This window comes from Drosophila kikkawai, chromosome 3L (assembly GCF_030179895.1).
Source record: "Drosophila kikkawai strain 14028-0561.14 chromosome 3L, DkikHiC1v2, whole genome shotgun sequence".
NCBI classification, from domain to species: Eukaryota; Metazoa; Arthropoda; class Insecta; order Diptera; family Drosophilidae; genus Drosophila; species Drosophila kikkawai.
In genome coordinates this window covers 20,162,917-20,189,054 of record NC_091730.1, presented here as the reverse complement: position 1 = coordinate 20,189,054, position 26,138 = coordinate 20,162,917, and the positions used below count along the sequence as shown (strand labels likewise).

Here is a 26,138-nt window from a genome sequence, read left to right as displayed (position 1 = left end):
TGGATGTTCACCATATAAGGCGTTATTTGGCCTTAATATGATTAAGCATGGTGCTGACTATCGTTTGCTGAAAGACTTAAACTTGCTAGAGGATTCTATTCCATTAGATCGCCCTGATAGTCTAACTTTGATTAGAAAGGATATACAGAGAAACAGCAAGTTAGCATATGAAAGAAATGTAGAACAGTATAACTTGAGATCAAAACCAGTGAATTACAAAGAGGGCCAAGAAGTCTTCAGAAGAAATTTTAGCCTTAGCAATTTCAGTCAAAACTATAACAAGAAGCTTGCTCCACAATTTACTAAATGTAGAATAAAACGTAAGCTAGGAAACTCGTTTTATCTATTGGAAACTCTTCAAGGACGAGAGATTGGAACCTTTCACGCAAAAGATATTCGCGTATAATTCCAGCTAATCTTCCTCCTGCGAGTCGTCAGAATTATCTGTGGTTGTAATGGTCGCCTTAGTTGCAAGAATGTTTTCTTTCCTATACGAACGTTGGGAAAGAAAAGTTTTTTTATTTTGACTTAGATTTTTAAAATCTCGTCATATCCCGCCATAGTAGGACCCACTATTCACCTTTTTTGACAACTACCTGTGAATGACAAAAAAGTGATTAATCTGAATGCACCCCTTCGTCGGCTTGAGAACTGATAAAAAGCTCGTAAGCCCAGAAATTGGTCTTTCCGTTTTAAGTCGTGCCTACGAGCAGTTGAAATCGCTCTTATCTCAATTTATAGTTTTTGCACGCTGCCAAAAAAATTGGACTTTAAAGTTCAAAGTCCAGGCATTCAAATCTGATCGCATCTCGCGATACGGAAAGTGCTCCGCTATTCAGTCAGCATTATTTTACCTTTCGGCTGCTGATTAAACCTGTACGGTAAATATTTTGTGCAAATTTTAGAAAACATAAATTCTAACCTTTGCCCCTCTAATAGCCACTGGATCAACCAATACCAACAATTCTCCTGATCGTGGCCGTAGCCAAATTCTTTTTGCCAACCTGTGTTGCAAACCCTTGTTTTTGGGCAGATCCGAAAAATCGACTTACGTAAGTCCTACCATAACCTGTCGCTTATACTCTTTTCACTGAGAAAAATTCTTTAGTTCCTCGCAACAACGTTCTTGCCATCGAAAAAGGAAAAGCCTGTAGGGATCCAGGAGAGAAAAGCAACAAAAGCAAAAATGTAGCAGAAAAACTGGCCACGTGGGATTGTTAAAAAAATTACAACGATACAAAAAACACCTTAAAATAATAAAATCCTTAATTACCTATATATAATAAAAAAAAAAAAAAAAAAAAAATTAAAAAAATGGGGAAAAAAAAATTAAAATTTAAAACTAAATTCTAAAAAAAAAAAAAAAAAAAAAAAAAAAAAAAAATTATGAAATACTAAAATTAATTAATTTAAATCCGCCATCACAACACGCCGATCAACCTTTCTCTAAGTGTACCTCTTATGGAGAACCCTAATCATATAATTTGAAAGCTTCTAAGCCCACAGCTTTTTAACCATCTCCTCTGCAACATGAAGGCCTTCATCAAGCAACAAGAGTGGGTGAGTTTTTATTCGGCAACATATTAAAAAGTGGAAGTGATCGAGCAAACCAATGAACATGCAAATTAAACAACTAATATTTTGTGCAAAGTGATAATCCAAATCAATTTAATTGTGACCGTTTAAGTCGTGAAAAAAAAAAAAAACATATATAAGATTTTAAATGCAGCCGTAAGCGCAGCTTTTGTTTTGATTATCCAGTTTCGTTGAGAGATAATGGAAGCTCGTGTACATTGGTTTGGCCGATAGCAAATATATATGATTGACTGTTCTCGCATAGTTTGAAATTAATTATGAATTAAATAAAACACGGCCTGTTGATGTGATTGTGAGTATAAAAGAAAAAGGTTCAAATAGAGTAAAAAGAAAAACAATGAAGATAAACAACATACACTAAAACAACAAAGATGTACAATTAATTCATACAATTTAAAACTTAGATCTTAATTTTTATTTTAATTAGTTAAAAGCCAACATGTAGAGATAAAAATATTATTTGAAAATTTAAAATTTAATTCTTAATTTTTATGATAATTAATTAAAAGCCAACATGTAGATATAACCATATTATTTGACAATTTAAAACTTTAATAAGACATATTAATTTGGAAATGATTAGATCCTATGAATAGAAACAGAATGCTTGAATTGTAATAATGGATGTTTAGAAAAAAATGAATTAAAAAAAAAAATATGATGAAAAGGAATATAACAAACTTTATAGTATGAAATTAACGATGAATTTCTAAGTTTTATTTTAGACATGGGGGTATAAATTAAATAAAGAGAAGGGACATTAACATTTGGGTTTCCCCAGTTAGAGAGAGACATGGTTGGGAGGGTTAAGAATACATGTGGCATCCACCATCAACGCCACCGCCTTACCGTTCGTTGAAGACCCTACACATACATCCATAGAATAAATTTGATTTTGATTCCACCTTTTTCGCCTATGAGTAGGCTTATTGTTTTGTTGAGGGACTCTTAAATTTAAAGTTCGTAGTGTCAAGTTTAGACGTCAGCAAGAACCTACCCCACCCGGAATGAGCTACCGTTTTATGGGTCCCGCCGCCGCTGATCAGTCGAAAACTAACAATATGTTGTCGTATAACACAGACCATGCAACACGCTACAAGTAAAAATTCTCACTATTCAAATCATGGAAGTGTAAGTTAATCAAAATATACCAGTGTCTATATCCTTGTAAAACACCCACTTTCTGCATTCAATTTTAGTCAAATCTGTCGCGCTTGCCTGGGAACGTCACCTGCTATGATCAACATATTCGACAACGCTCCAGGACTAGGGATCTCCATCGCCGATATGATCACGCAATGCACTCCCTACGAGATTTCTAAAGAAGATTGCTTCCCCGAAAACATCTGCGATTCTTGCCTGCACTGTGCACGATCCGCCTTTGAGATACGGCAAACCATAGAAACGAGCCACCAGATCTACCTCCAGATGAGAAATACTAAAAATCTACCAGTCAATTTAAATGACGGTGTTGGATTCAGCAAGACGAAAAAACAGTACATATGTCCCCACTGCTCAAAGTCGTTTTCCCAGAGTAGTAGTTTAAAAACACACATCAGGATTCACACTGGAGAGCGACCATACAAGTGTTCCCACTGCACAAAGTCGTTTTCCCAGAGTAGTAGTTTAAAAAAACACATCAGGAATTGTTTTGTAGAGAGACCATACAAGTGTCCCCACTGCGTAAAGTCGTTTTTCGAGCAAATTCATCTGAACAGACACATCGAAAATCACACGAGAGATCGACCATACAAGTGTTCTCACTGCTCAAAGTCATTTTCCACGAGATTTAATCGTAATACACACATCCGAACTCACACTGGAGAGCGACCATACAAGTGTTCCCACTGCTCAAAGTCGTTTAGCCATAAACCTTCTCTTAACGCACACATCCGAACTCACACTGAACAGCGATCATACAAGTGCTCCCACTGCTCAAAGTCATTTTCCCTTAAAAGTGCTCTTAATGTACATATCCGAACTCACACTGAAGAGCGGCCATACAAGTGTTCTCACTGCTCAAAGTCGTTTCCCGACCAACTTATTCTGCAGAGACACATCCGAATTCACACGGCTGAGAAGTCGCATAAGTGTTCTCACTGCTTAAAGTCATTTTCCGCGCAAATTCATCTGCAGAGACACATCCGAACACACACTGGAGAGCGACCATACAAGTGTCCCCACTGCTCAAAATCATTTGCCCAAAGATATACTCTTGACGCACACATCCGAACTCACACTGGAGAGAGACCATACAAGTGTTCCCACTGCTCAAAGTCGTTTAGCCATAAAAATACTCTTGACGCACACATCCGAACTCACACTGGAGAGCGACCATACAAGTGTTCCACCTGCTCAAAGTCATTTTTCCAGAAAGGTTCTCTTGATTCACATATCCGTGTTCACACTGGAGAGCGACCATACAAGTGTTCCTTCTGCTCAAAATCGTTTTCCCATAAAAGCATGTTGAATGAACACATCCGAATTCACACTGGAGAGCGACCATACAAGTGTTCCCACTGCCCAAAGTCATTTTCCGGGCAATCTCAACTGCAGAGACACATCCGAACACACACTGGAGAGCGACCATACAAGTGTCCCCACTGCTCAAAGTCATTTCCCCAAAGATATACTCTTACTGCACATATCCGAAATCACACCGGAGAGCGACCTTACAAGTGTTCCCACTGCTCAAAGTCGTTTTTACAGAGAAATCATCTCATTACACACAACGGAAACTGTATTGGAGAGAGACCATTCAAGTGTTCCCACTGCTCAAAGTCATTTTCCATGAAAGGTCATCTTAAAACACACATCCGAACGCACACTGGAGAGCGACCATACAAGTGTTCCCACTGCTCAAAATCATTTTCCCATAAAAATACTCTTAACGGTCATATCCGAACTCACATTAAATAGTTTCTTTCTTGCACAAAGATTTTTTTCTGTTATAAGGACCTCAACAAACGCATCCCAATCCACACGAAATACCCAAACTATTTAAATTTTTTTTCTTATTTTATAAATAACTAGATTGTTAACTAACATTAATGCACAAATAAATAAATGTACTTGAATAAACCATTTGTTTTTATTCTGACGAAAATATAATAATACTTTGGTATGCTTTGCTTGCCCCACTCCATTGGATCCCTTCAAGTTCGACACGAAACACTCTTCCAGCTTTAACATTTTTTGATAAGCAGCGATGTTTATTTTTGCAAATTCACAGATTGTAAATATTCGATCAATGCAAATACAATATTTATTGATTTCCTTTTCTTATTTATATATATATTTTTTTTATGTTTTTGAAAAAGTTTACTACTTTCGTTTCAAATACACGTAGAAACTGGAGAAAACACAAAGGCTGAATACTGATTATTATTATATTAATATTTCAATTTTATTTATATGCTCAAGTTGCAAGGTTAAACAAACATTAAGTACTAAAAATTTAAGAGTTTTTACTCGAATATACTAGGAATCTAAGCTTTATATTATCTCTATTTGCAGACATTGATTATATTCTCTATTAAATACTCTTTCCGGCGATAAAACTAAAATCTAAGATACTTTCATTGTTTTATAGTTTCTAAAATAAGCATTAAACTGTTTCGACTCAGAGACTAAATTATTGAAAACAATTGTGTAAATATATACAATTTTTGTCTGCGTTTGTTTGTTTGTTTTAGAATTAAATTTAGATTGAAAGGCATACATATTCTTCTCAGGCGCCACTGAAAAAGAGATAATATAGATATACTTAATTATTCATATTCATTTATTTTTAAAATATAGATATTCTAGATATTATTGATATTCTACAAGATAAGGGGATTTTGAAGTTTAAAATTCCATATAAAGTTCTAAAATCTTAGAGCTTAGACAGCTTTTAAATTTATTTATTTATTTATTTATTATTAAAGATAGAGAAGTTTACAAAACTAAACTAACTTAGTTGGTAAAGCGCTGGCAACAGGGCCTTCGGCTTTTAAGATTCATGATATTATATATATTGTTTTAATTACATATTTGACATTGTAGTTTGGCTACTTAGTTGGTAATTTTTATTTATATACATTTTGGGTATGTTTTTATATTTTGTGGTAAAGATTGGAAGATCTTAAGAAAATTAAGATTTTTTCTAGATTATCTGGGTTGAGTTCGCTGAGGAGATTTGTTGGGTCTGTGTTTTTGAAAATGGATAGTTTGATGGGGAGGAGTGATGGGCAGGAGTTTAAGAGGTGGGATATGGTATTGTCGCTTTGGCAAAAAGGGCAGGGTTGAGGTTGGTTTTGGTTGAAGTAGTGCTCGTGTGTAAGTTTTGTGTGGCCTAGTCTAAGGCGTATTATTTTAGTTTGATCGAGTCTGCTTGATTTGGGATGGAAGGATCTGTAGTAGTTGTCGATGTTTGAATTGTTTTTGTTTATGGTTTTGTACCATTGATTACAGTGCTCTAAGCTAAGTTTATTTCTTGTGAGAAATTCTAGTTTTAAGTGTCTGTTAATGTCTGTTAAGTTAATGTTTGGGGTGTAAATAAGGGGCATGTTGCTTGTTGATTTTGCGGTGTGGTCGGCTAGCTCGTTGCCTGCTATGCCTACATGACCAGGGATCCACAATATTTTGATTTTCGGGGCTAGTTTTGTTATAAGTGATCTGATTTTGTTTGAGTAAAAGTTGTTGTTGTTAGTGTTTTTTATGGCGTCAATTGCTGAGAGAGAGTCAGAGCAGATCATGAACTTCCCCCTTGTGCTTTTGACTTGGTCGATCGCTACTAGGATGGCTATTATTTCAGCGGAAAGAACTGATGAGTATGGGGGTAGGATACCATATTTAATAATATTGGTATCTGTTGTGACTGCATATGATATAGTGGAGTTTATTTTTGATCCGTCTGTAAATATGAATTTGTGTGTTTTATGGCTGTCTTTGGTATGTTGGTATAGTTTTCTGTAAGTATCTGGTGGTGTAGTTTGTTTCTTGTGTGTTCTGAATGTTGTATCTATGAGATTTGGGAGATCCCAAGGTGGCTTGCATTTGTGTAGTTTTACTGGTTCGTAGGGTAGATTAAGTGCTTGGCAAAGATTTATTGTGCGGTCTATGGTTGATGGGTTTTTTTTTGATTTTCTTTGTTTGACGAGTTTGTGTATTGGGGTATCTTTTGAAAATATTAGGTTTTTCGTGAGTTTTGCTGTTTGGAGGTCTCGTTTTTGCTCTAATGGCAGGATGTTGGCTTCGTATAGCAAGTTATTAATGGGCGTGGTTCGGAAGGCGCCAAGGGCTAGCCGAATTGCAGTGTTAAAGGGTGTTTTTATTTTGTTTAATACACTTTTGGGAGCGTGTCCGTATAGGAACAAGCCGTACTCAATTTTTGCTATTATTGTTGCTTTCGCAACGTGAAGTAGTGTTTGTGTATTGCAGTTGAATTTTTGGTTGGAGAGGCATTTAATTATATTTAGCTTTTGGTGTAGAGATGGAAGTAGTGATTTTATGTGTGTGTCCCATTTGTATTTAGTGTTTATGGTTATCCCTAAGATTTTGAGTGCAGATACTTGTTGTATTTGTATATTGCTACAGCTTATGGTGCTAGTACAATTGTGTTTTCGACAAATATGGAGGTGTTTGCATTTAGCTAAGGATAGGGATGCTCCTGAGTATGAGCACCAACTGTTTATATTATGTAATACGTTGTCCATATTGAAATTAAGGCTTTTGTTTTTGTTGAAATTTATGATGAGGAAGAAATCATCAGCGTATGCGTTAAATTTAATTTCTTTGTGTATAGATATTATGTTTGAGAGCTTGTTGTATGCAATGAGAAATAGGATAACTGATATAGGTGATCCTTGTGGGATACCATTGGATAATGGAAGTGAATTGGAGATGTGCGGGCCTACTCTGACAATTATTTTCCTTTTGAGCATGAAGTTTTTGACGTAGTTTATTATTTTTGGGCCTGTTTTCCATTCCTGGAGTTGATCGATTATGGTGTGCACACCTACTCGATCAAAAGCTCTTGAAAAGTCAAGAGTGACGAGGGAGGTGTGCATTTTTGACTTCGTTATAAGATGGTCTACGTATAGTAGACTATCCGAAGTCGATTTGCCTTTTTTAAAGCCGAATTGGTTTTCATTAAGTAGTTTATTGTGGGTCACGAACCACCATAGTCTTTTTGCTATTATTTTGTCTAGTGTTTTTGCTAGACAGCTGTTGAGGGAAATGGGTCTGTATGAAGAGATGTTTGTTTTGTCGGACTTTGGCTTGAGGATCGGTATAACTAAACTTATTTTGTAGGCTTGAGGTATGTGGCTGTCGAAAATTTGGTTGAAAAGGTTTTTTATTCTGTTTTTTGTGGTATGTGAGCTTTTACTAATCATTTCGTAAGAGATTCTATTTAATCCTGGGGTGGATCCTTTAAGAGTTTGTAGTGCTGCAATCAGTTCAAGGTAGGTTATATTTTCTTCGATAGTTTGGGCTGTTGAGGTGGGTCTGTAATTGGCTGTTGTAATTTTATATTTGTTATTTCGGAATTCGTCTGAGAAGGTTGAATCGTTTGACAGTTCTGAGAAGTGTTGGGAGAAGGAATTGGCTATTTCGAGGGTATCTGTTGTTGCTGTGTTGTTTTTTGGATTGAGTATGGCGTGAATTTGTTTCATTGGGTTAAGACCGCAGAAGCGTCTTATGTTGCTCCATATTTTAGATGAGGGGGTTTCTGGATGTATGGTGGATGTAAAGGAGCTGGAAGCTTCGCTTTTACTTCTTTTTATTTCGAATCTGTATTTAGCATTTAAGCGCCTGTAGTTTATAACATTTGTGAAATTTATGTTGCGGTTAAGTGCTTTCCAAGCTAATTGTTTTTCTTTTTTTAGTTGGGCTAGTTCTTTGTTCCACCAGGGGACCTTATAGGGTTTTGTATTTGCTGAGGTTTGTGGGATTGAAATGTTGGCGCTATGTAAAATGATTTTGTTAATTTGTGCGGCTTCTTTATTGACATTAGTTGAAGTGGGGAATGTGTCGTTATTTTTGTGTGTGAGAGTCTCATATTGAGGCCAGTTGGCTTTTTTTAATTTGAAAAAGGGTTTTGAAAATTTGTTTAATTTGTTTGGAGGGAATAGGGAGACGACTATTGGAAAATGGTCGCTCCCGTGGAGATCATCAAGTATTTCCCACTTGGCGTGTGGGGCTAGTGTTGCTGAGCAAAGTGAAAGGTCGATATGCTTTTAAATAAACTTAAAAGGTATTGAAAGTTAACTTTTATTTTATTCGTCAACTTGAATTTTCAAATTTTTAACGATTATTTGTAAATTTGTATTGATTTTTATTTTACTCCGAACTCATATTTGTGATCCCTGGAATTGACCAGAGTGCTGTGCATTTATTGAAAATGCAGCATAACTGATTTGATTTAATATTTTATATTTAATAATTAAAAAACAAACAAACGTAAAATTATTATTTATAAATCAGCTTTTTTCTTAGCTTTTTTTCCCACCCAATTCCCTTTTTTTTAAAGAAAAGTGACGAGCAGAAGCTACATCCATAGTGCCATCGATGGCTTGACAGCTCACGGGCTTTCTTGTTTTCTTTCTTTTTCTTTTATAATTTATAATATTTATAAATATTAGATGTGATTCGAAAATCTGGTGTGGTTTAAACATCAGGTGTGGTTCGAATACCAGGCGTGGTTTGAATATCGATTTTTCGATGTTTTTACGGACGAAACATCGATAGTATCGATAGTGATGTGATTGTTGTTTTCAAACCCTGGTCAGGTTCCCTGCGTATTTTCCTTCTCTTTTCTTTGACATTCTACATGAGAATTCGACCCCAAAAACGAGAATTCGACCCCAAGTATGTAAAACCTTGTTTTGACATTTTACTTTGAAGTTCAGAGTGACCAAGGCGAAAAAATCTAAGAATATCAAATAAAAATGTAGGGCAACAAAATTGATAGTATCTAGCTCCGATGTTTTGCCAGCCCTAGTTCCCTGCGTATTGTGATCGCGCGGAAAATTTAAAAACAGCGGGCAGCGGGAATTCCAGCCTTTCTTTTGTATAATAGATGTAATCGATAGTCGCCAAATCATCGATTTTTCACCACCTCTAATCCACAAGGACGAAAAATTGTGATCATATGGTAGACATTCTGCGTTGTGTATTAAAACTGTACCAAGTTTGTAAGTATATATCCACGTATAACTTTTAATACAAGTACAAAAAAAATCTCACTATTCAAATCATGGAAATGTAAGTTAATCAAAATATACCAGTGTCTATATCCTTGTAAAACACCCACTTTCTGCATTCAATTTTAGTCAAATCTGTCGCGCTTGCCTGGGAACGTCACCTGCTATGATCAACATATTCGAAGACGCTCCAGGACTAGGGATCTCCATCGCCGATATGATCACTCAATGCACTCCCTACGAGATTTCTAAGGGAGATTGCTATCCCAAAAACATATGCGATTCTTGCCTGCACTGTGCTCGAGCCGCCTTTGAGATAAGGCAAACAATTGAGAAGAGCCACCAGAAGATACTCCAGTTGAAGAACCGTAAAGTCTTAACAGCCAATCTCAGGCAGGATGTTTGCTCTCCTGAGATTAAAAAACCGCACAAGTGTACCTACTGCCAAAAGGCGTTTAAGAAAAAATGGCATCTTCAGGAACATACGCGTAAGCACACGGGAGAGCGATCGTATAAGTGCCACTGCTCGATGTCCTTTTCCTATAGAAATTCTTTAAAGTCACACATCAAGCGGCACACTGGAGAGAAACGGTATGAATGCTCCCACTGCTCGAAGAAGTTTACAGAATCTTGTCATCTTAAGATACATATCCGAACTCACACGGGCGAGAAACCGTTTAAGTGCTCTCAATGCTCAATGTCATTTGCTATTAAGACCACTCTTCAGTCACATATCCGAACTCATACGGGAGAGCGACCGTATAAGTGTCCCCAATGTCCACAGGCGTTTACCCAGAAAAATGGTCTTAAGGCACACACTCGAACACATACGGGAGAGCGACCGCATTCGTGCAATCACTGCTCAAAGTCGTTTTCAACGAAAGAACAACTTAAGCAACACATCAGATCTCACACGGGGGAGAGACCATTTAAGTGCTCCCTCTGCTCGAAGTCCTTTTCCTCAACAAGTGGTGTTCAACGGCACAATCTAACTCATACGGGAGAGCGACCGCATAAGTGTTCCCACTGTTCGATGGCATTTTCCCAGAGTTCTAGTCTTTATAGACACCTGTTAACACACAGGAGGGATAAACTAGAAAATTAATACGTTCGTCTGGGATCACTTGCTGTAACCGCACAGAAAACATAACGGAAAAGCCACTGCTTCCTAGGGTCTAAAACCATTAAAAATAAATATGCATATCTCAAATAAGCGACAAAAAAAATCAGAAAAAGCCACTGCGTCTCAACCTACGATCTAAAACCATATCTAATTTTAACTAATACTCATTTTATCTAAAAATATATTTAAGTCTTTTACAAATAAATATAAATCAAACAATCAAAATCATTTTGCCAAATTCTGTAAAAAATCGTACTATTAATAGGGTTTGAAAACACGATAAATTACATAATGAAATCTATTGAAAGCAATACTCTTCTATACTATATAGTCTTTCCAGTACAACAAAAAATATACATTTTTAAAAATTATATCCCAGAGTAGATAGAAATGTGTTGAACAAAAACATAACTACCACGACTGAATTACTGAAAATATCGGAAACTGAAAACAGCTGTTCCTATACAAACGGCTTTAACGATATTTTCAGTCATTTAGCGACTCCGAAGTCGCTAAAAATATCGAATGAATGACTGAAAAGCCAGTGGGTTAAAGGATTCGATAGTCACGAAATCATCGATTTTGTCCATCTCTAATCAGCTGGACACAAGGATAACAAGGATCACATGTTAGACATTCTGCGTTGTGTATTAAAACTGTACCTAAAACTGTATCTGTTCAGAAAGAACACACAAATTTGAAGCAATAAAACAACACCAAATTGTTGCGTTTGGGATGCAGATGTCCTGCACTCTAGCAAATGTGTGCATACCTAACTCTGCTAGGTACCTAGAACGCTTGCTGGATTATATGACCTTCTGCGAGTGGTCACCATAAAGACCATAAAGGGTTTCCTGCGGTCGGAGATATACCGATCCGTGGGTCTAGAGGTAAGGAATTTCCATTTTCATGTTAGCTACTTAAGGCTAGGATTTTAGGAAATAAATTTAGTTTGAACTATCAACTCAACAACGTCAGACGCTCGTTTCATTTACAGCCTCTCTCGACAGTATCCAAGTATAATTTTTCAATACAAGTAAAAATTCTCACTATTCAAATCATGGAAGTGTAAGTTAATCAAAATATACCAGTGTCTATATCCTTGTAAAACACCCACTTTCTGCATTCAATTTTAGTCAAATCTGTCGCGCTTGCCTGGGAACGTCACCTGCTATGATCAACATATTCGACAACGCTCCAGGACTAGGGATCTCCATCGCCGATATGATCACGCAATGCACTCCCTACGAGATTTCTAAAGAAGATTGCTTCCCCGAAAACATCTGCGATTCTTGCCTGCACTGTGCACGATCCGCCTTTGAGATACGGCAAACCATAGAAACGAGCCACCAGATCTACCTCCAGATGAGAAATACTAAAAATCTACCAGTCAATTTAAATGACGGTGTTGGATTCAGCAAGACGAAAAAAACAGTACATATGTCCCCACTGCTCAAAGTCGTTTTCCCAGAGTAGTAGTTTAAAAACACACATCAGGATTCACACTGGAGAGCGACCATACAAGTGTTCCCACTGCACAAAGTCGTTTTCCCAGAGTAGTAGTTTAAAAAAACACATCAGGAATTGTTTTGTAGAGAGACCATACAAGTGTCCCCACTGCGTAAAGTCGTTTTTCGAGCAAATTCATCTGAACAGACACATCGAAAATCACACGAGAGATCGACCATACAAGTGTTCTCACTGCTCAAAGTCATTTTCCACGAGATTTAATCGTAATACACACATCCGAACTCACACTGGAGAGCGACCATACAAGTGTTCCCACTGCTCAAAGTCGTTTAGCCATAAACCTTCTCTTAACGCACACATCCGAACTCACACTGAACAGCGATCATACAAGTGCTCCCACTGCTCAAAGTCATTTTCCCTTAAAAGTGCTCTTAATGTACATATCCGAACTCACACTGAAGAGCGGCCATACAAGTGTTCTCACTGCTCAAAGTCGTTTCCCGACCAACTTATTCTGCAGAGACACATCCGAATTCACACGGCTGAGAAGTCGCATAAGTGTTCTCACTGCTTAAAGTCATTTTCCGCGCAAATTCATCTGCAGAGACACATCCGAACACACACTGGAGAGCGACCATACAAGTGTCCCCACTGCTCAAAATCATTTGCCCAAAGATATACTCTTGACGCACACATCCGAACTCACACTGGAGAGAGACCATACAAGTGTTCCCACTGCTCAAAGTCGTTTAGCCATAAAAATACTCTTGACGCACACATCCGAACTCACACTGGAGAGCGACCATACAAGTGTTCCACCTGCTCAAAGTCATTTTTCCAGAAAGGTTCTCTTGATTCACATATCCGTGTTCACACTGGAGAGCGACCATACAAGTGTTCCTTCTGCTCAAAATCGTTTTCCCATAAAAGCATGTTGAATGAACACATCCGAATTCACACTGGAGAGCGACCATACAAGTGTTCCCACTGCCCAAAGTCATTTTCCGGGCAATCTCAACTGCAGAGACACATCCGAACACACACTGGAGAGCGACCATACAAGTGTCCCCACTGCTCAAAGTCATTTCCCCAAAGATATACTCTTACTGCACATATCCGAAATCACACCGGAGAGCGACCTTACAAGTGTTCCCACTGCTCAAAGTCGTTTTTACAGAGAAATCATCTCATTACACACAACGGAAACTGTATTGGAGAGAGACCATTCAAGTGTTCCCACTGCTCAAAGTCATTTTCCATGAAAGGTCATCTTAAAACACACATCCGAACGCACACTGGAGAGCGACCATACAAGTGTTCCCACTGCTCAAAATCATTTTCCCATAAAAATACTCTTAACGGTCATATCCTAACTCACATTAAATAGTTTCTTTCTTGCACAAAGATTTTTTTCTGTTATAAGGACCTCAACAAACGCATCCCAATCCACACGAAATACCCAAACTATTTAAATTTTTTTTCTTAATTTATAAATAACTAGATTGTTAACTAACATTAATGCACAAATAAATAAATTTACTTGAATAAACAATTTGTTTTTATTCTGACGAAAATAGAATAATACTTTGGTATGCTTTGCTTGCCCCACTCCATCGGATCCCTTCAAGATCGACACGAAACACACTTCCAGCTATAACATTTTTTGATAAGCAGCGATATTTATTTTTGCAAATTCACAGATTGTAAATATTCGATCAATGCAGATACAATATTTATTGATTTCCTTTTCTTATTTATATATATATTTTTTTTTTATGTTTTTGAAAAAGTTTACTACTTTTGTTTCAAATACACGTATAAACTGGAGAAAACACAAAGGCTGAATACTGATTATTATTATATTAATATTTCAATTTTATTTATATGCTCAAGTTGCAAGGTTAAACAAACATTAAGTACTAAAAATTTGAGAGTTTTTGCTCGATTATACTAGGAATCTAAGCTTTATATTATCTCTCTTTGCAGACATTGATTATATTCTCTATTTAATACTCTTTCCGGTGATGAAACTAAAATCTAAGATACTTTCATTGTTTTATAGTTTCTAAAATAAGCATTAAACTGTTTCGACTCAGAGACTAAATTATTGAAAACAATTGTGTAAATATATACAATTTTTGTCTGCGTTTGTTTGTTTGTTTTAGAATTAAATTTAGATTGAAAGGCATACATATTCTTCTCAGGCGCCACTGAAAAAGAGATAATATAGATATACTTAATTATTCATATTATTCATATTCATTTATTTAAAAAAAAAACTATTATAGATATTCTACAAGATAAGGGGATTTTGAAGTTTAAAATTCCATATAAAGTTCTAAAATCTTAGAGCTTAGAAAGCTTTTAAATCAACTTAAAAGGTATTGAAAGTTAACTTTTTTTATTCGTCAACTTGAATTTTCAAATTTTTAACGATTATTTGTAAATTTGTATTGATTTTTATTTTACTCCGAACTCATATTTGTGATCCCTGGAATTGACCAGAGTGCTGTGCATTTATTGAAAATGCAGCATAACTGATTTGATTTAATATTTTATATTTAATAATTAAAAAACAATCGTTAAATTATTATTTATAAATCAGCTTTCTTCATAGTTTTTTTTTCCCACCAAATTCCCTTTTTGTTTAGGAAAAGTGACGAGCAGAAGCTACATCCATAGTGCCATCGATGGCTTGACATCTCACGGGCTTTCTTGTTTTCTTTCTTTTTCTTTTATAATTTATAATATTTATAAATATTAGATGTGATTCGAAAATCTGGTGTGGTTTAAACATCAGGTGTGGTTCGAATACCAGGCGTGGTTTGAATATCGATTTTTCGATGTTTTTACGGACGAAACATCGATAGTATCGATAGTGCTGTCGATTGTTGTTTCCAAACCCTGGTCAGGTTCCCTTACATTTGACATTCTACATGAGAATTCGACCCCAAAAACGAGAATTCGATCCCAAGCATGTAAATTGACATTTTACTAAAATTCAGAGTGACCGAGGGGAAAAAATGAAAGAATATCAAATAAATTATCGAATATTTTGATGCAACAAAATTTCACATTCAAACACGTTCGTCGCATGCATTCTCTCTCGGTTCGGTTGCAACGGAGCCGAAGTTCGGTTGCAACGGAGTCGAAGGTGCTGCCGAAGTCTATGTTGTTCGCTCTCGAACACTCTACATTCTACACGAGAATTCTACCCCAAAAACGAGAATTCTACCCCAAAAACGAGAATTCGACCCCAAGCATGTAAATTGACATTTCGCTTTGATTCAGAGTAGTGCTGGCAAAAAATCGATTTTTTCCACTATCGATTTTTCGACGTGTTTACGGACGAAACATCGATAGTATCGATAGTGCTCCGATGTTTTGATAAATGTCGATTGTTTTCAAACCCTGGTCAGGTTCCCTGCGTATTTTCCTTCTCTTTTCTTTGTTCACTTCAGCGAAACGTACGTAAAAAAATTCCGCTCCTAAAATCTGAAAAAACCTGTATATAAGCAACCGAAAATAAAAATATTAATATTTGAGGCTAAAGAAATAACCGGCTAGTTAAATAAAATTGAATTTAAAGAAAAATCTGTAAAGATGCTGCCGCTAAATTGGGATTCTCATTTTAACCTTACTTTTACCCTTGCAGTGCTGGGTTGAATTGTTGGAACCATGGTGAACGGCCGCATCCCTTCGGTCTTCTCGAAGACCTATGTGACTCCTCGTCGCCCCTATGAGAAGGCGCGTCTGGACCAGGAATTGAAGATCATTGGAGAGTATGGTCTTCGCAACAAGCGTGAGGTGTGGCGCGTGAAGTACGCCCTTGCCAAAATCCGTAAGGCTGCCCGTGAGCTCCTGACCCTTGACGAGAAGGACGAGAAGCGTCTGTTCCAGGGTGAGTTAACAGCTGCAGCAAGGGATACCACAGTTAAATTTTTATAGAAAGAGCCATGTGCATTAACACGTGACTGGAAATTGTTTATAAAGGTTCGACTGTGGAATACGCTAAACACTGACATGATGAACTGTATTTAAAAATAATAATCTGACACTTCTTGTCTGAAAAAACGTTGACGTTAACCAAATACACACTGAAGACAGTTCCATTGTTACTTCAGATCGAACCTGTTTAAATCTCCATTAAATTTATGTTTTTTATACCCTCAGGTAACGCCCTGCTGCGTCGTCTGGTGCGCATTGGTGTCTTGGACGAGTCCCGCATGAAGCTCGATTACGTGCTGGGCCTGAAGATCGAGGACTTCTTGGAGCGCCGCCTGCAGACCCAGGTGTTCAAACTGGGTTTGGCCAAGTCCATTCATCACGCTCGTGTGTTGATCCGCCAGCGTCACATTCGGTAAATATCGCTTTGACGAGCGACTACATCGTCGCCAGGCTCAGAAAACACTCTGTATACAGTGTATATTGTTCAGTAAGACCACTTGAGAGTCGAACAAGCTCCATAGCTTGCACCGGCTCTCAACGTCTTGAGATTGCGTATGTGGCTCTGGGTCACAGCAATCTTATATGCAAAATGCCCGCATAAGCGTAAGTTGCACTGAACGTTTTTAGCTCCAATGATTGCAGCCACCAGGTGCTGGCCCCTTTTCTCGAGTTTAACTAATTGAAATTGTATTCTCCCTTCCACAGTGTCCGCAAGCAAGTGGTCAACATTCCCTCGTTCGTTGTGCGCCTGGACTCCCAGAAGCACATTGATTTCTCCCTGAAGTCTCCCTTCGGTGGCGGCCGCCCCGGCCGTGTCAAGAGGAAGAACCTGAAGAAGAACCAGGGTGGTGGTGGCGGCGCTGCCGAAGAGGAGGAGGACTAAGTGCTAAACCGGCTGCAACTGGTTGCACGAGAGTATTGTGTGAATAAACACTGAAAAATTGTTTTACACAAAATAAACAAAAAATGCCCTAAACTATTGATATTTATTTATGATATAATTGGATCCGCTGGTGGAGTATATATAGAAAATGCATTATATGCCTAGGGCCAAAACATGCTATTTAAAGAAATGCAGAATGAACTTGGCATTGAGAAAATACATTTGTTTGGGTTTAGTTAGCCAAAATAAAAATTTTCTTATTCCTTGAAACCTGTAAGAACAGTCTTAAATATAGGAATAAAATGAATTAATTTAGTAACTTTGTAACTATTCATTAGAAATGTAGATAAAACAATGCGTTTAGTTAAACGATTGTTAAATTTATCGAATCGAAAAAGAGTCGTTAAATGTCAAGCCAGGGTTGATATTTTCCAAGTTTATCTTTATCGAGAAAAACAGCTGTGCTGGTTATTGTTTTGTTTACTGGAAATGTTTACAAAAAGAGCGCGAGGTAAAAACTTTACCGATTCAGAGGAGCATATTCTCCTGGATCTCCTAAATCAGCACAATACCGTTCTTCAGAACAAGAAGAGCGATGCCGTCACTTGGCAAAAGAAAAAGGAGACTTGGGAGCGCATTGCCGAGGAGTTTGCGGACCAAACGGGTGTCAGCCGGCCCTGGACAGCTCTCCGGGACAAATACGACAATATGAAAAGGAAATCCCGGAATGGCATTGAACCCGGAAGAAGGAAAACTTATGGCGACACTCCTTCGTTCTCCGGATCGTCGGTGTCGGAAAAAGTGGGCAACCTCATGGGAATCACAGGAGCAGCAAGGCTAGTAAACCAGTTTGACAGTGATGGTATATGAAACCTTGGCGTATATGCTTATTATATCATAACAAATGTATTCAATATACTTTATTCCTTATTTTTAGCAAATTACCAATTAGTTAATGAAGCCGAGGAAGGATCAGAGGAAGCCAGCAGCACCCACAATTCCGAAAGTCCTCATCTGGTGAAAGTATGGTGGGATCGTCTTTTGAAATATTTGTATTCTAATAAATTCTCTCTAGCTTTTTAAGTCAACAATCGAGGATTACACGGATCCAAAGATCGAAGTTCCGGAAACCGAGAGCCCGGAGGCATTTCAAATATGGCATCAAAAAAGATTTAGAGCGTGCGAGCCCCCCATACTGCCGGATCACAGAGGGAAATCCAGTCTCGAGGAGGAGAAGGTCGAATTGGTTAAGCTGCAACAGGAATATTACAGAGATGCGAATTCCAGAGCTGCTGAGAAGCACAAATATGAGATAGAGAAGCAAGTGGTTGAACTGCAAACAATGCGATTAAAGAACCAATTAATTGAAATGGAAATTGAGGAAAAACGAGAAGAGATGGCCAAGAGAAAACGGAATTCTTAACCCTAGAAACACAACTCATTTAAAATTGTAAAATTAACTTTTGAATTGTAATTATAATTATTTTAAAGTAGCATAAAAAAGGAAATTGAAAATAAGTTCCTTTTAATAAGTACAAAGTAATTTAACATCCTTAAACTATGTAAAATAGTTGTAAATATTTTATTTAGCAAACAAATTGTTTTAGAATATGTTAATTGACGAGTAATAAAAGCATTTGTAATTTTGTAACTAATAAAATTATCACAATTTTAAGTTGTAAAATGACTGCTAGGCTAAAATATATATTTAAAATAAACCTAAAGAAATAATGGGTTAACGACACTTGCATATTTCCGATCTCACGCAGGCTGGTCACATCATTCGATCCCAGAATTTCTGCTTGCGCAGTTGAAAAACGATCGCCAGGCGGACCAGTGTGACCGGGTTTCGGCGAATACTCGCGAGTTGATGGTCCTACTGCTGGGTCAGCTGTGTTTGTTTACAATGGAAACGTAAAACAAAAGTGTGCAAATTGACAAGAAAGTAAAAAACAGTAAAAACTGCAGCAGATTACTGGTAATAACCAGTTGAGTGCCTTAAAACCATAACGGCCCGTCACCGCATAGGCAGCACAATGCGCAAGGACGTCGTGTGGAACTTTTCGATCATCTTTCTTTGCTGCGTGCTGAAAAACATTGGCACCTTGGCCCAAGACGCACGTACAGCCTCGAATCGCTACAACTCGCAGCAGCAGCAGCAACAGCAGCCGCAGTTCAAGCAGCACACAAATGTGGCTCCATATCATCCGTCGGACGACGCTGGTGGCCAGCATCATCACCACCATGCGCACGACGCGACTGGCAGTGGCGGCGGAGGACATCACCTTGACCACCATTTGCATCGGAGTTCGTACAATCTGCTGAGCGAGGCCATGTCACAGGCGGTAAGCAATGAGTTTAGCTCGGCGATGGGCAGCGGCTCGGCTGACGGGGCGTGCGGGGCTGACGAGCTGGACTGTCACCATGGCAGCAGCAGCACCCAGGATCGTTTTGGCATGGAGGCCATTGCCAGTTTGCATCGCCAGCTCGATGATGACGACAACGGTAACATCGACCTCAGCGAATCGGATGATTTTCTGCGCGAGGAGCTAAAGTATGACTCTGGCTACGAGAAGCGGCAGAAGGCCTTCCATTTCAACGACGACATGCACATATCGGTCAAGGAGCTGTGGGAGGCCTGGCTGCGCTCAGAGGTGCACAATTGGACCATCGAGCAGACCACCGACTGGCTAGCCCAGTCCGTGCAGCTGCCCCAGTATGTGGAGCTCTTCAAGCTGCATAAAGTCACTGGTGCTGCGCTGCCCCGGCTGGCCGTCAACAATCTGCAGTATGTGGGCAATGTCCTGGGCATCAAGGATCCCATACATAAGCAGAAAATCTCATTGAAAGCCATGGATGTGGTGCTCTTTGGTCCGCCTCGTGACAATGGCAACCGCTGGAAGGACTATATCCTGGTCACCCTGTTGCTGAGTGCTATTATTGGCTGCTGGTATGCATATCAACAGAATAAGAACGCCAAGCGCCATTTGCGCCGCATGGCCCAGGACATGGAGGGCTTGCACCGCGCCGAACAAAGCCTGCAGGAGATGCAGAAGGAGCTGGAGCTGGCCCGCATGGAGCAGGAGAATGTGGCCACCGAGAAACTTGACCTAGAGCGACGCCTCAAGGAAGCGCCCACACTCAGTTCATCGAACTCCGATCTGGAGGTGCAGCAACTCAAGCAGGAAATCGAGATGCTGCGCAACGAGCTGTCGCGGGCCGAAATGGAGTTGGTGGACAACTGCTGGACTCCGCCTCCTCAGCTGCAGTCGTGGCTGCAGTACACATACGAACTCGAAAATAGGAATCATCAGAAGAAGCGGGCCTCGGCCGAGAAGCAGCTCCAGTCGGCGCGGGAGGCTTGTGAGAAACTGCGCAAGAAGCGATCGAGTCTGGTGGGTGCCTTTGTTTCCACACACGGCAAGAGTATCGATGATGTTGATCGCTCCATTGTCGAGGCGCGCAATTCGCTGGGCGAGGTGACTAACGAGTTGCAGGAACGACTCCATCGCTGGAAGCAAATCGAGACCTGCCTCGGCCTGAACATTGTTAACAACAACGGGTTGCCTTATTTGGAGAATGTACTTTATGGCCGCACCGTGGGCATGCAGAGCTCGATGGGATCTAATTCCGCCAAGGGCTCGCGAACCCGGATTACCAACAGCACCGACGATCTGGACGATGAGTCTGTGCAAGGTAAGCTGAGTTTCGAGAACTTTTCTCTGCTTGCCACGGAGTAGGCCGCTGCTTCGTTCGGTTGTTCCTCACAGACAATACAACACAGTTCTTCCACAGAAGCCTTCTTCTAATTGACTTAAATCGACTCTGACGGATTAAGCAGCAGCATCATTGACCTTTATGTATTGAATCCCGAATAAAATCTTTTAAACAATTAGATACTGTATTAATAGAGGTCAAATTAACCTTATGTATATTATGAAAATTTGTAATCTTTATATTTGTAATATATCCTTTTTAATTTTGAAGAATAAAAAACGATAAAAAAAAAAGAATAGCTCTAAGTAGTTTTATTAACGCATGTCTACAATTTAATGTTTAACTCTACTAAAAGCTTCAAAGGTCGGAAGATTTGTTACTATAATTACGTTTCTATCTTGAAAGATAACCGCATGCAATTTTTGGATATCTTTAGCTTATTATTGTTTAAATTTGTTTACTCTAGTCAATATTGAATTCTCTTATCGTATAAGAAGAATCTCCAATAAGCAATTCTCCCATTTCTACATACACACATACATATGTAGATATGTATACAAATATACATACAAATCTACGTAGCTTTTGGAAGAATTCGCATGACTATTGTTTTCAACAATAATTAGATAACATTGTAAGCTAACATTGTTTATTTCAGTTCTAGTTCTACGAAAATGACAAAGTTCAGGTAAAAATTTAAGTAATATCCCTTTAACTAACCAGAAATGGCAAAACTAAGTTTTAATTGGTATAACTAGAGCCTGACTTAAATGTTACAATTTACGTGTTTCAACTTAATATTTATTACTAAAAATTTAATTAAAACATCTATAGCACTATCATATAGAAATACAGTTCCCAAAACTGGTCTTAAACCCTTGTTTTTTTTTTATAAAAAACTTAAATATTATTTTAAACCCTGAAACGAGCTTTCTGTAAAACGTCAGCAGTGTGACCAGATTGGGAGGCCTGCAAAAAACTCCCATAAACCCTTCAAATGTTGTTATTTTTTGAGCTTTATCGATAAAACCGCCCACCGATTTTCCAGCTTTCAAAAAGTCATCTCGCATAAACAACACAACACAAAACTTTACTCAGGCAGGAACAAAGCTAACAGCTGAAACCAAATCTAAAATTGTGGCGAATTAATAGGCGCAAAAATGCCGAAGGCCGGCGACAAGGCTAAGGTGAAGGTGAACGTGAAGGAGCGGGTGGTGGACGAGACCTGCGATCTAAGCCTCTCCGAGTTGAGCGAGATACCGGTTCGGGAGATTGTAAGTACAAGTGCAGCGGCGGTAATTAGCACCCAGCTCCTGGGCCACCTCTGTCTGCACCAGGTCCCTCTCACTCCACCTTGGGGCCACGTCTCATGTCTGGCGGATGTCTAGTCACCGGCTGTCTCGCTTTCGCAAAAAGCAGGAGCGAGACGGGACGAATGAGCTCCACTTCCTCTCGGCCTCTCGCTTTCGTTGTTGTTCTGCCGGCTGGCTTGCAATTAACGCTGACTTCCTCTCTGTGTCTCTCCTCTCTTTTCTGCCCCCACCTCCTATGCTACCCCTTCACTCGAGTGTGCGAGTGTTTGAGGATGTGTGTGTGTGTGGTTGAAAATGCAACCAAAATTGCTCGAGGGGGTTGATTTTTGGTCTTTGCCACCCCTCAGCGACTCGGGAAGGTTGCCAAAAAACAAGACGTATATATTCGTTGAGTATACGACTGTAGGATACCCTGTAACACCGGAACCAAAACAAAATTCTCCTGTCTCTACAATTTACACTAAAAATTTACAAATAGGTCTACAAGAAAATAATCTAAATTAGTTGTTTTATTTATGTTCAATAATTTTTGGTTCTATTTTTATAAGACTTTTGTGACTTATTCTATTGTTTGAATCCGAAATAATATACCTTTTGCAATGCATAAATAATACAATAAATAAATAAGTACTCATCACTTATTATAATAGATAAATGTAAACATAAATTTTAAATTAAAAAATTGACTTTTAAATTAGATTTTATTATTATTAAGAAATGTAATTATCAATTCACTTAAAGCCCTTTATACCCTTTAACAAATAATGCGAGGTATAATATTTAAGAAAGGGATTTTTAGGGCAGCTACTTTTTTCGGGGGTTTCTTTTTCGGTCATGTTTTTGCCACTACTTCTGAGTCTCAGTTAGTCTTTGTGCTTTGCAGGCTTCGTTCAAGCGCGTCACCGTTTTAGATCTGTCCAGCAATCGCCTGGTCAACCTGGGAGTAAGTATACCCCACAGAAAGAAAAAAACCCAGTAAACACCTAATAACACTTTCTACTCTGTCACATAGAAAAACTTCTCCATACTGACGCGTTTGGTGCGGCTGGATTTGAGCAAGAATCAAATACGCTTCCTGCCCGAGGACTTTGGCCAGCTGGAGCAGCTGCGCCACTTGGACCTGTACAACAACTGCCTGGAGCACCTGCCCATTAGCTTCGGTCAGTTGCGCCGTTTGCGCTACTTGGATCTGAAGGGGAATCCCCTGACGCCCGCCTGGGAGAAGGTTGTGGGTCGCTGTTCAACGCAAAAGGACTGCCAACAGGCGGCCAAGAATACGGTAAGTGGCCCTTGAGCTAAGGGCTGGCTCTCGAGTGGCACAGCTTGGTTTACATTTTGCACATCTAACGTTTTGCAATTTTCCCATTTTCCAGGTCAGCATTTGCGCCAACTACAAGCCGGAATTCATTGAACGCGAACGTTTGGCCGCACAGGAGACCTTGCAAATGGCAGGAGCCGGGGATGCAGGCTCTGTCCAGTCGAACGGTGGAGGGGCTGGTGGCAAGAAGGCACAAAAGCCCAACAATAAGAAAGCGAAAGCCAAAAAACTCGCCGGAACTGGCGATAATGAGCTAACAATCAAACCAGTGAATGCCGGAGGTGGATCCTCGGCATCAGGTGCCGTAGCTGGAGGGAAATCAAACCAGAAGAACAATCAAAAGAAACGAAACTCCAACAAGAGCGGCTCCTGGCTGAATCTGCTCTCAAAGGCCGCCTTCTCGTCCCTGATGATGTTTCTCATTCTTTTCATCGTGAACGTGGTGCTCATCTATATGATTATGTTCAAGAATCCGGACATCGCCGACAAGCTGGTGGAGTATATACCGCACCAGTATCGCGATTGGATACTAACCAAAACAGAGTTCTTCCGGCTGCGCGTCACCGACTGGATCTCCGAGTTCCGAACGCCCCCGGAGGAACACTGACGATTCATTTATTTGAAGCCTTAGGGCGCTGGGCTTCAAATAGAAGAAATCGGAAAACAAAATTCGGATGCATAGCGCGTGTGTGGAGGCGGGACAATTTTTGGAATACGTGTAGACCACCTGAACCGAGTTATACGACTGCGACTTTGATATACCATTTATGTGTAATATGTACTGCCATTTGATTTCATAGACTCTAAGAAAGTACGTCCATTGAGAGATTTTATATAGAGATTTATACAAAAAAAAAAAAAAACCGCACACACTCAGCAGCTGAAGACGACGCCACTGAAAGACACCACTAACTACACTCATTCAACTCAACTCAACTGAACTCAGATGAATCTTATCTATAGCTCAAGCTCAACTCAATAGTAACTGAATGGCAGTTCCAAACTGGCCAATGCATAGAAACTACAGACACAGTCAGAACAGGCACCCTCGTAATAATACATCCACATCTATCAGATCGGATCGAATCAGCAACCACACCATTTATAAATAAACGAATCTATTGTAACAATATCTTGTGCAATCCCATTTTTTTTATTTAAAGCTCAAGCTCAAATAGTAGTAACCTTACCGACTATTGAACATTTTGTAGATTCAAAATCTCATAGACTTTAAAGCCAAACTTGGGTTTATTCAAGCGGTTTCATATGATTTTTTCAAAATCAAAATAAATTAATTGTAAAAGAACAAATGTGCAAGATTTTTGGAATAAAATTTTACATTTTAAAAAATACAATCACCAATTTCACTATGTTTATTCTTCCTCCATAAATATATATTTATTTTCAGTTGCCAACGTCCGAAAAGTCCAGAGATAAGAATAATTTTTATTGATTATATAGGATGAAGGCTCTCGTTTTTAGTCCTCAGGAAATTGTTAATAAAACTAATTTCAATTATAGCCTCGTTCAAATTTACGCTTATCTACCCGAGTTGGTCAACTTGGTTATCTTATATTATATTTATGGCCCCCCACTAGGCACGCGAGTGTCCTTATCAAGTATTTTTTTATTCAATATAAATATAAAACGCTCCGACAATCTATTTATACTACGTATTTTTGCATATAATTTGTTTTTGTTTTCCCTTTAGATTATAATAAATAACCGACCAGAATTTCGCCCAGAAGTGGCGTTATTTACAGCCATTCAAAAGGAGAACTTGATAAGGTGCAGCGGAAAAGACTGAAAGGCAGGTTATTAATTAAAATAAATGTTTAGCTAAATATTTCTTAATAAATACTTTGTCGGCTAATAGTGATAAAATCTAGGGCAAACTCTCGTGAACTTTTATTTGGAATTTTGCACACGATTTTTAAACGTGTGGGTGGTAGAGCTTACAATTAGTTAGTTATCAGAATGCTCTATAGATTCAAGGTTATTTTAAGTTTTATTGTAAAGTTTTTTAAAACCAAAATGAACATTTTCAATAGAAATTAGCTTTCTAAAATACATTTCAAGGACATTTTTCAAGCCATCATACTATATTGTCAATTAATATTATACTTAATTCCCCTCTAATCTTATTTAAAATTAATAGAACTTCACTATAATTAAGTACCTATGGTTACTGTTATCCTTTAAAGGATATTATCAGCTTAGTTTCTTTCGTTATAATACATAATTAAAACTCATTCTACTAAAATTATAGTTTAAAGTTAATGTCATAAACCCTATACCTCAAAATTTCCCAATGATTTTGTTATCCTTTAAAGAGTATTTGTATTTTATTATTCAGACTCATCATCCCTCTGTATATTTCGGTGCCTCTACGTAATCAGTTCATTCGCATATCGCAAATAATTGATAAATGACTTGCAGAAACATACCGGTTTCGTGGGCCAAAGTGAATTTCATCAATAGAAAGTTGTAGAACGATGACGTAGGCATGTACGGGTGGGAGGCAATTATTATTAGTAAACCATCGTGAGCAGGCAAAAGCTTGGATAAATAAATATTTACC

The 26,138-nt window shown here is 38.6% G+C and overlaps 7 protein-coding genes and 1 long non-coding RNA gene across 12 annotated transcripts; all 8 read left to right on the top strand.

Annotated features, from left to right (window-relative positions):
* LOC138928348 (uncharacterized) lies at window positions 1-1,276 on the top strand. Of its 2 annotated transcripts, XR_011444870.1 has the most exons (4): window positions 1-665; window positions 742-881; window positions 940-1,052; window positions 1,109-1,276. It is a non-coding gene; the product is annotated as an uncharacterized lncRNA (long non-coding RNA). The 2 variants fall into 2 exon arrangements; XR_011444869.1 differs by having other exon boundaries at window positions 3-881.
* A 1,231-nt stretch (window positions 1,277-2,507) lies between these two features.
* On the top strand, window positions 2,508-4,623 carry LOC108072111 (zinc finger protein 84-like). Its single transcript, XM_041775503.2, has 2 exons — window positions 2,508-2,727; window positions 2,796-4,623. The coding sequence occupies exons 1-2, from the start codon at window positions 2,720-2,722 to the stop codon at window positions 4,513-4,515; spliced, it is 1,728 nt and encodes a 575-aa protein (XP_041631437.1). The 5' UTR covers window positions 2,508-2,719; the 3' UTR covers window positions 4,516-4,623.
* Window positions 4,624-9,398: 4,775 nt separating this feature from the next.
* Window positions 9,399-11,112, top strand: LOC121502282 (zinc finger protein Paris-like). Of its 2 annotated transcripts, none has more exons than XM_041775508.2 (2): window positions 9,399-9,846; window positions 9,915-11,112. In XM_041775508.2, exons 1-2 carry the CDS (start codon window positions 9,839-9,841, stop codon window positions 10,888-10,890), a joined length of 984 nt encoding a protein of 327 aa, XP_041631442.1. In that variant the 5' UTR covers window positions 9,399-9,838; the 3' UTR covers window positions 10,891-11,112. The 2 variants fall into 2 exon arrangements, with proteins under 2 accessions (XP_041631442.1, XP_041631443.1); XM_041775509.2 differs by having other exon boundaries at window positions 9,400-9,776; window positions 9,915-11,111.
* A 152-nt stretch (window positions 11,113-11,264) lies between these two features.
* LOC121502284 (zinc finger protein Paris-like) lies at window positions 11,265-12,530 on the top strand. The gene is made up of 3 exons (XM_041775512.2): window positions 11,265-11,798; window positions 11,906-11,976; window positions 12,045-12,530. Exons 2-3 carry the CDS (start codon window positions 11,969-11,971, stop codon window positions 12,382-12,384), a joined length of 348 nt encoding a protein of 115 aa, XP_041631446.1. The 5' UTR covers window positions 11,265-11,798; window positions 11,906-11,968; the 3' UTR covers window positions 12,385-12,530.
* Window positions 12,531-15,721: 3,191 nt separating this feature from the next.
* RpS9 (ribosomal protein S9) lies at window positions 15,722-17,302 on the top strand. Its single transcript, XM_017173088.3, has 4 exons — window positions 15,722-15,845; window positions 16,034-16,279; window positions 16,552-16,738; window positions 17,032-17,302. The coding sequence occupies exons 2-4, from the start codon at window positions 16,057-16,059 to the stop codon at window positions 17,207-17,209; spliced, it is 588 nt and encodes a 195-aa protein (XP_017028577.1). The 5' UTR covers window positions 15,722-15,845; window positions 16,034-16,056; the 3' UTR covers window positions 17,210-17,302.
* A 369-nt stretch (window positions 17,303-17,671) lies between these two features.
* On the top strand, window positions 17,672-18,845 carry LOC108078938 (myb/SANT-like DNA-binding domain-containing protein 3). 2 transcript variants are annotated; one of them, XM_017173087.3, is made up of 3 exons: window positions 17,672-18,071; window positions 18,147-18,232; window positions 18,285-18,845. In XM_017173087.3, the coding sequence occupies exons 1-3, from the start codon at window positions 17,699-17,701 to the stop codon at window positions 18,630-18,632; spliced, it is 807 nt and encodes a 268-aa protein (XP_017028576.2). In that variant the 5' UTR covers window positions 17,672-17,698; the 3' UTR covers window positions 18,633-18,845. The 2 variants fall into 2 exon arrangements, with proteins under 2 accessions (XP_017028576.2, XP_070141670.1); XM_070285569.1 differs by having other exon boundaries at window positions 18,147-18,237; window positions 18,285-18,643.
* A 185-nt stretch (window positions 18,846-19,030) lies between these two features.
* Window positions 19,031-21,222, top strand: Stim (stromal interaction molecule). Its single transcript, XM_017173073.3, has 2 exons — window positions 19,031-20,905; window positions 21,005-21,222. Exons 1-2 carry the CDS (start codon window positions 19,246-19,248, stop codon window positions 21,016-21,018), a joined length of 1,674 nt encoding a protein of 557 aa, XP_017028562.1. The 5' UTR covers window positions 19,031-19,245; the 3' UTR covers window positions 21,019-21,222.
* A 754-nt stretch (window positions 21,223-21,976) lies between these two features.
* LOC108078956 (leucine-rich repeat-containing protein 59) lies at window positions 21,977-24,689 on the top strand. 2 transcript variants are annotated; one of them, XM_017173111.3, is made up of 4 exons: window positions 21,978-22,200; window positions 23,123-23,182; window positions 23,252-23,518; window positions 23,613-24,689. In XM_017173111.3, the coding sequence occupies exons 1-4, from the start codon at window positions 22,087-22,089 to the stop codon at window positions 24,162-24,164; spliced, it is 993 nt and encodes a 330-aa protein (XP_017028600.1). In that variant the 5' UTR covers window positions 21,978-22,086; the 3' UTR covers window positions 24,165-24,689. The 2 variants fall into 2 exon arrangements, with proteins under 2 accessions (XP_070141724.1, XP_017028600.1); XM_070285623.1 differs by lacking the exon at window positions 23,123-23,182 and having other exon boundaries at window positions 21,977-22,200.
* The last annotated feature ends 1,449 nt before the right edge of the window (window positions 24,690-26,138 follow it).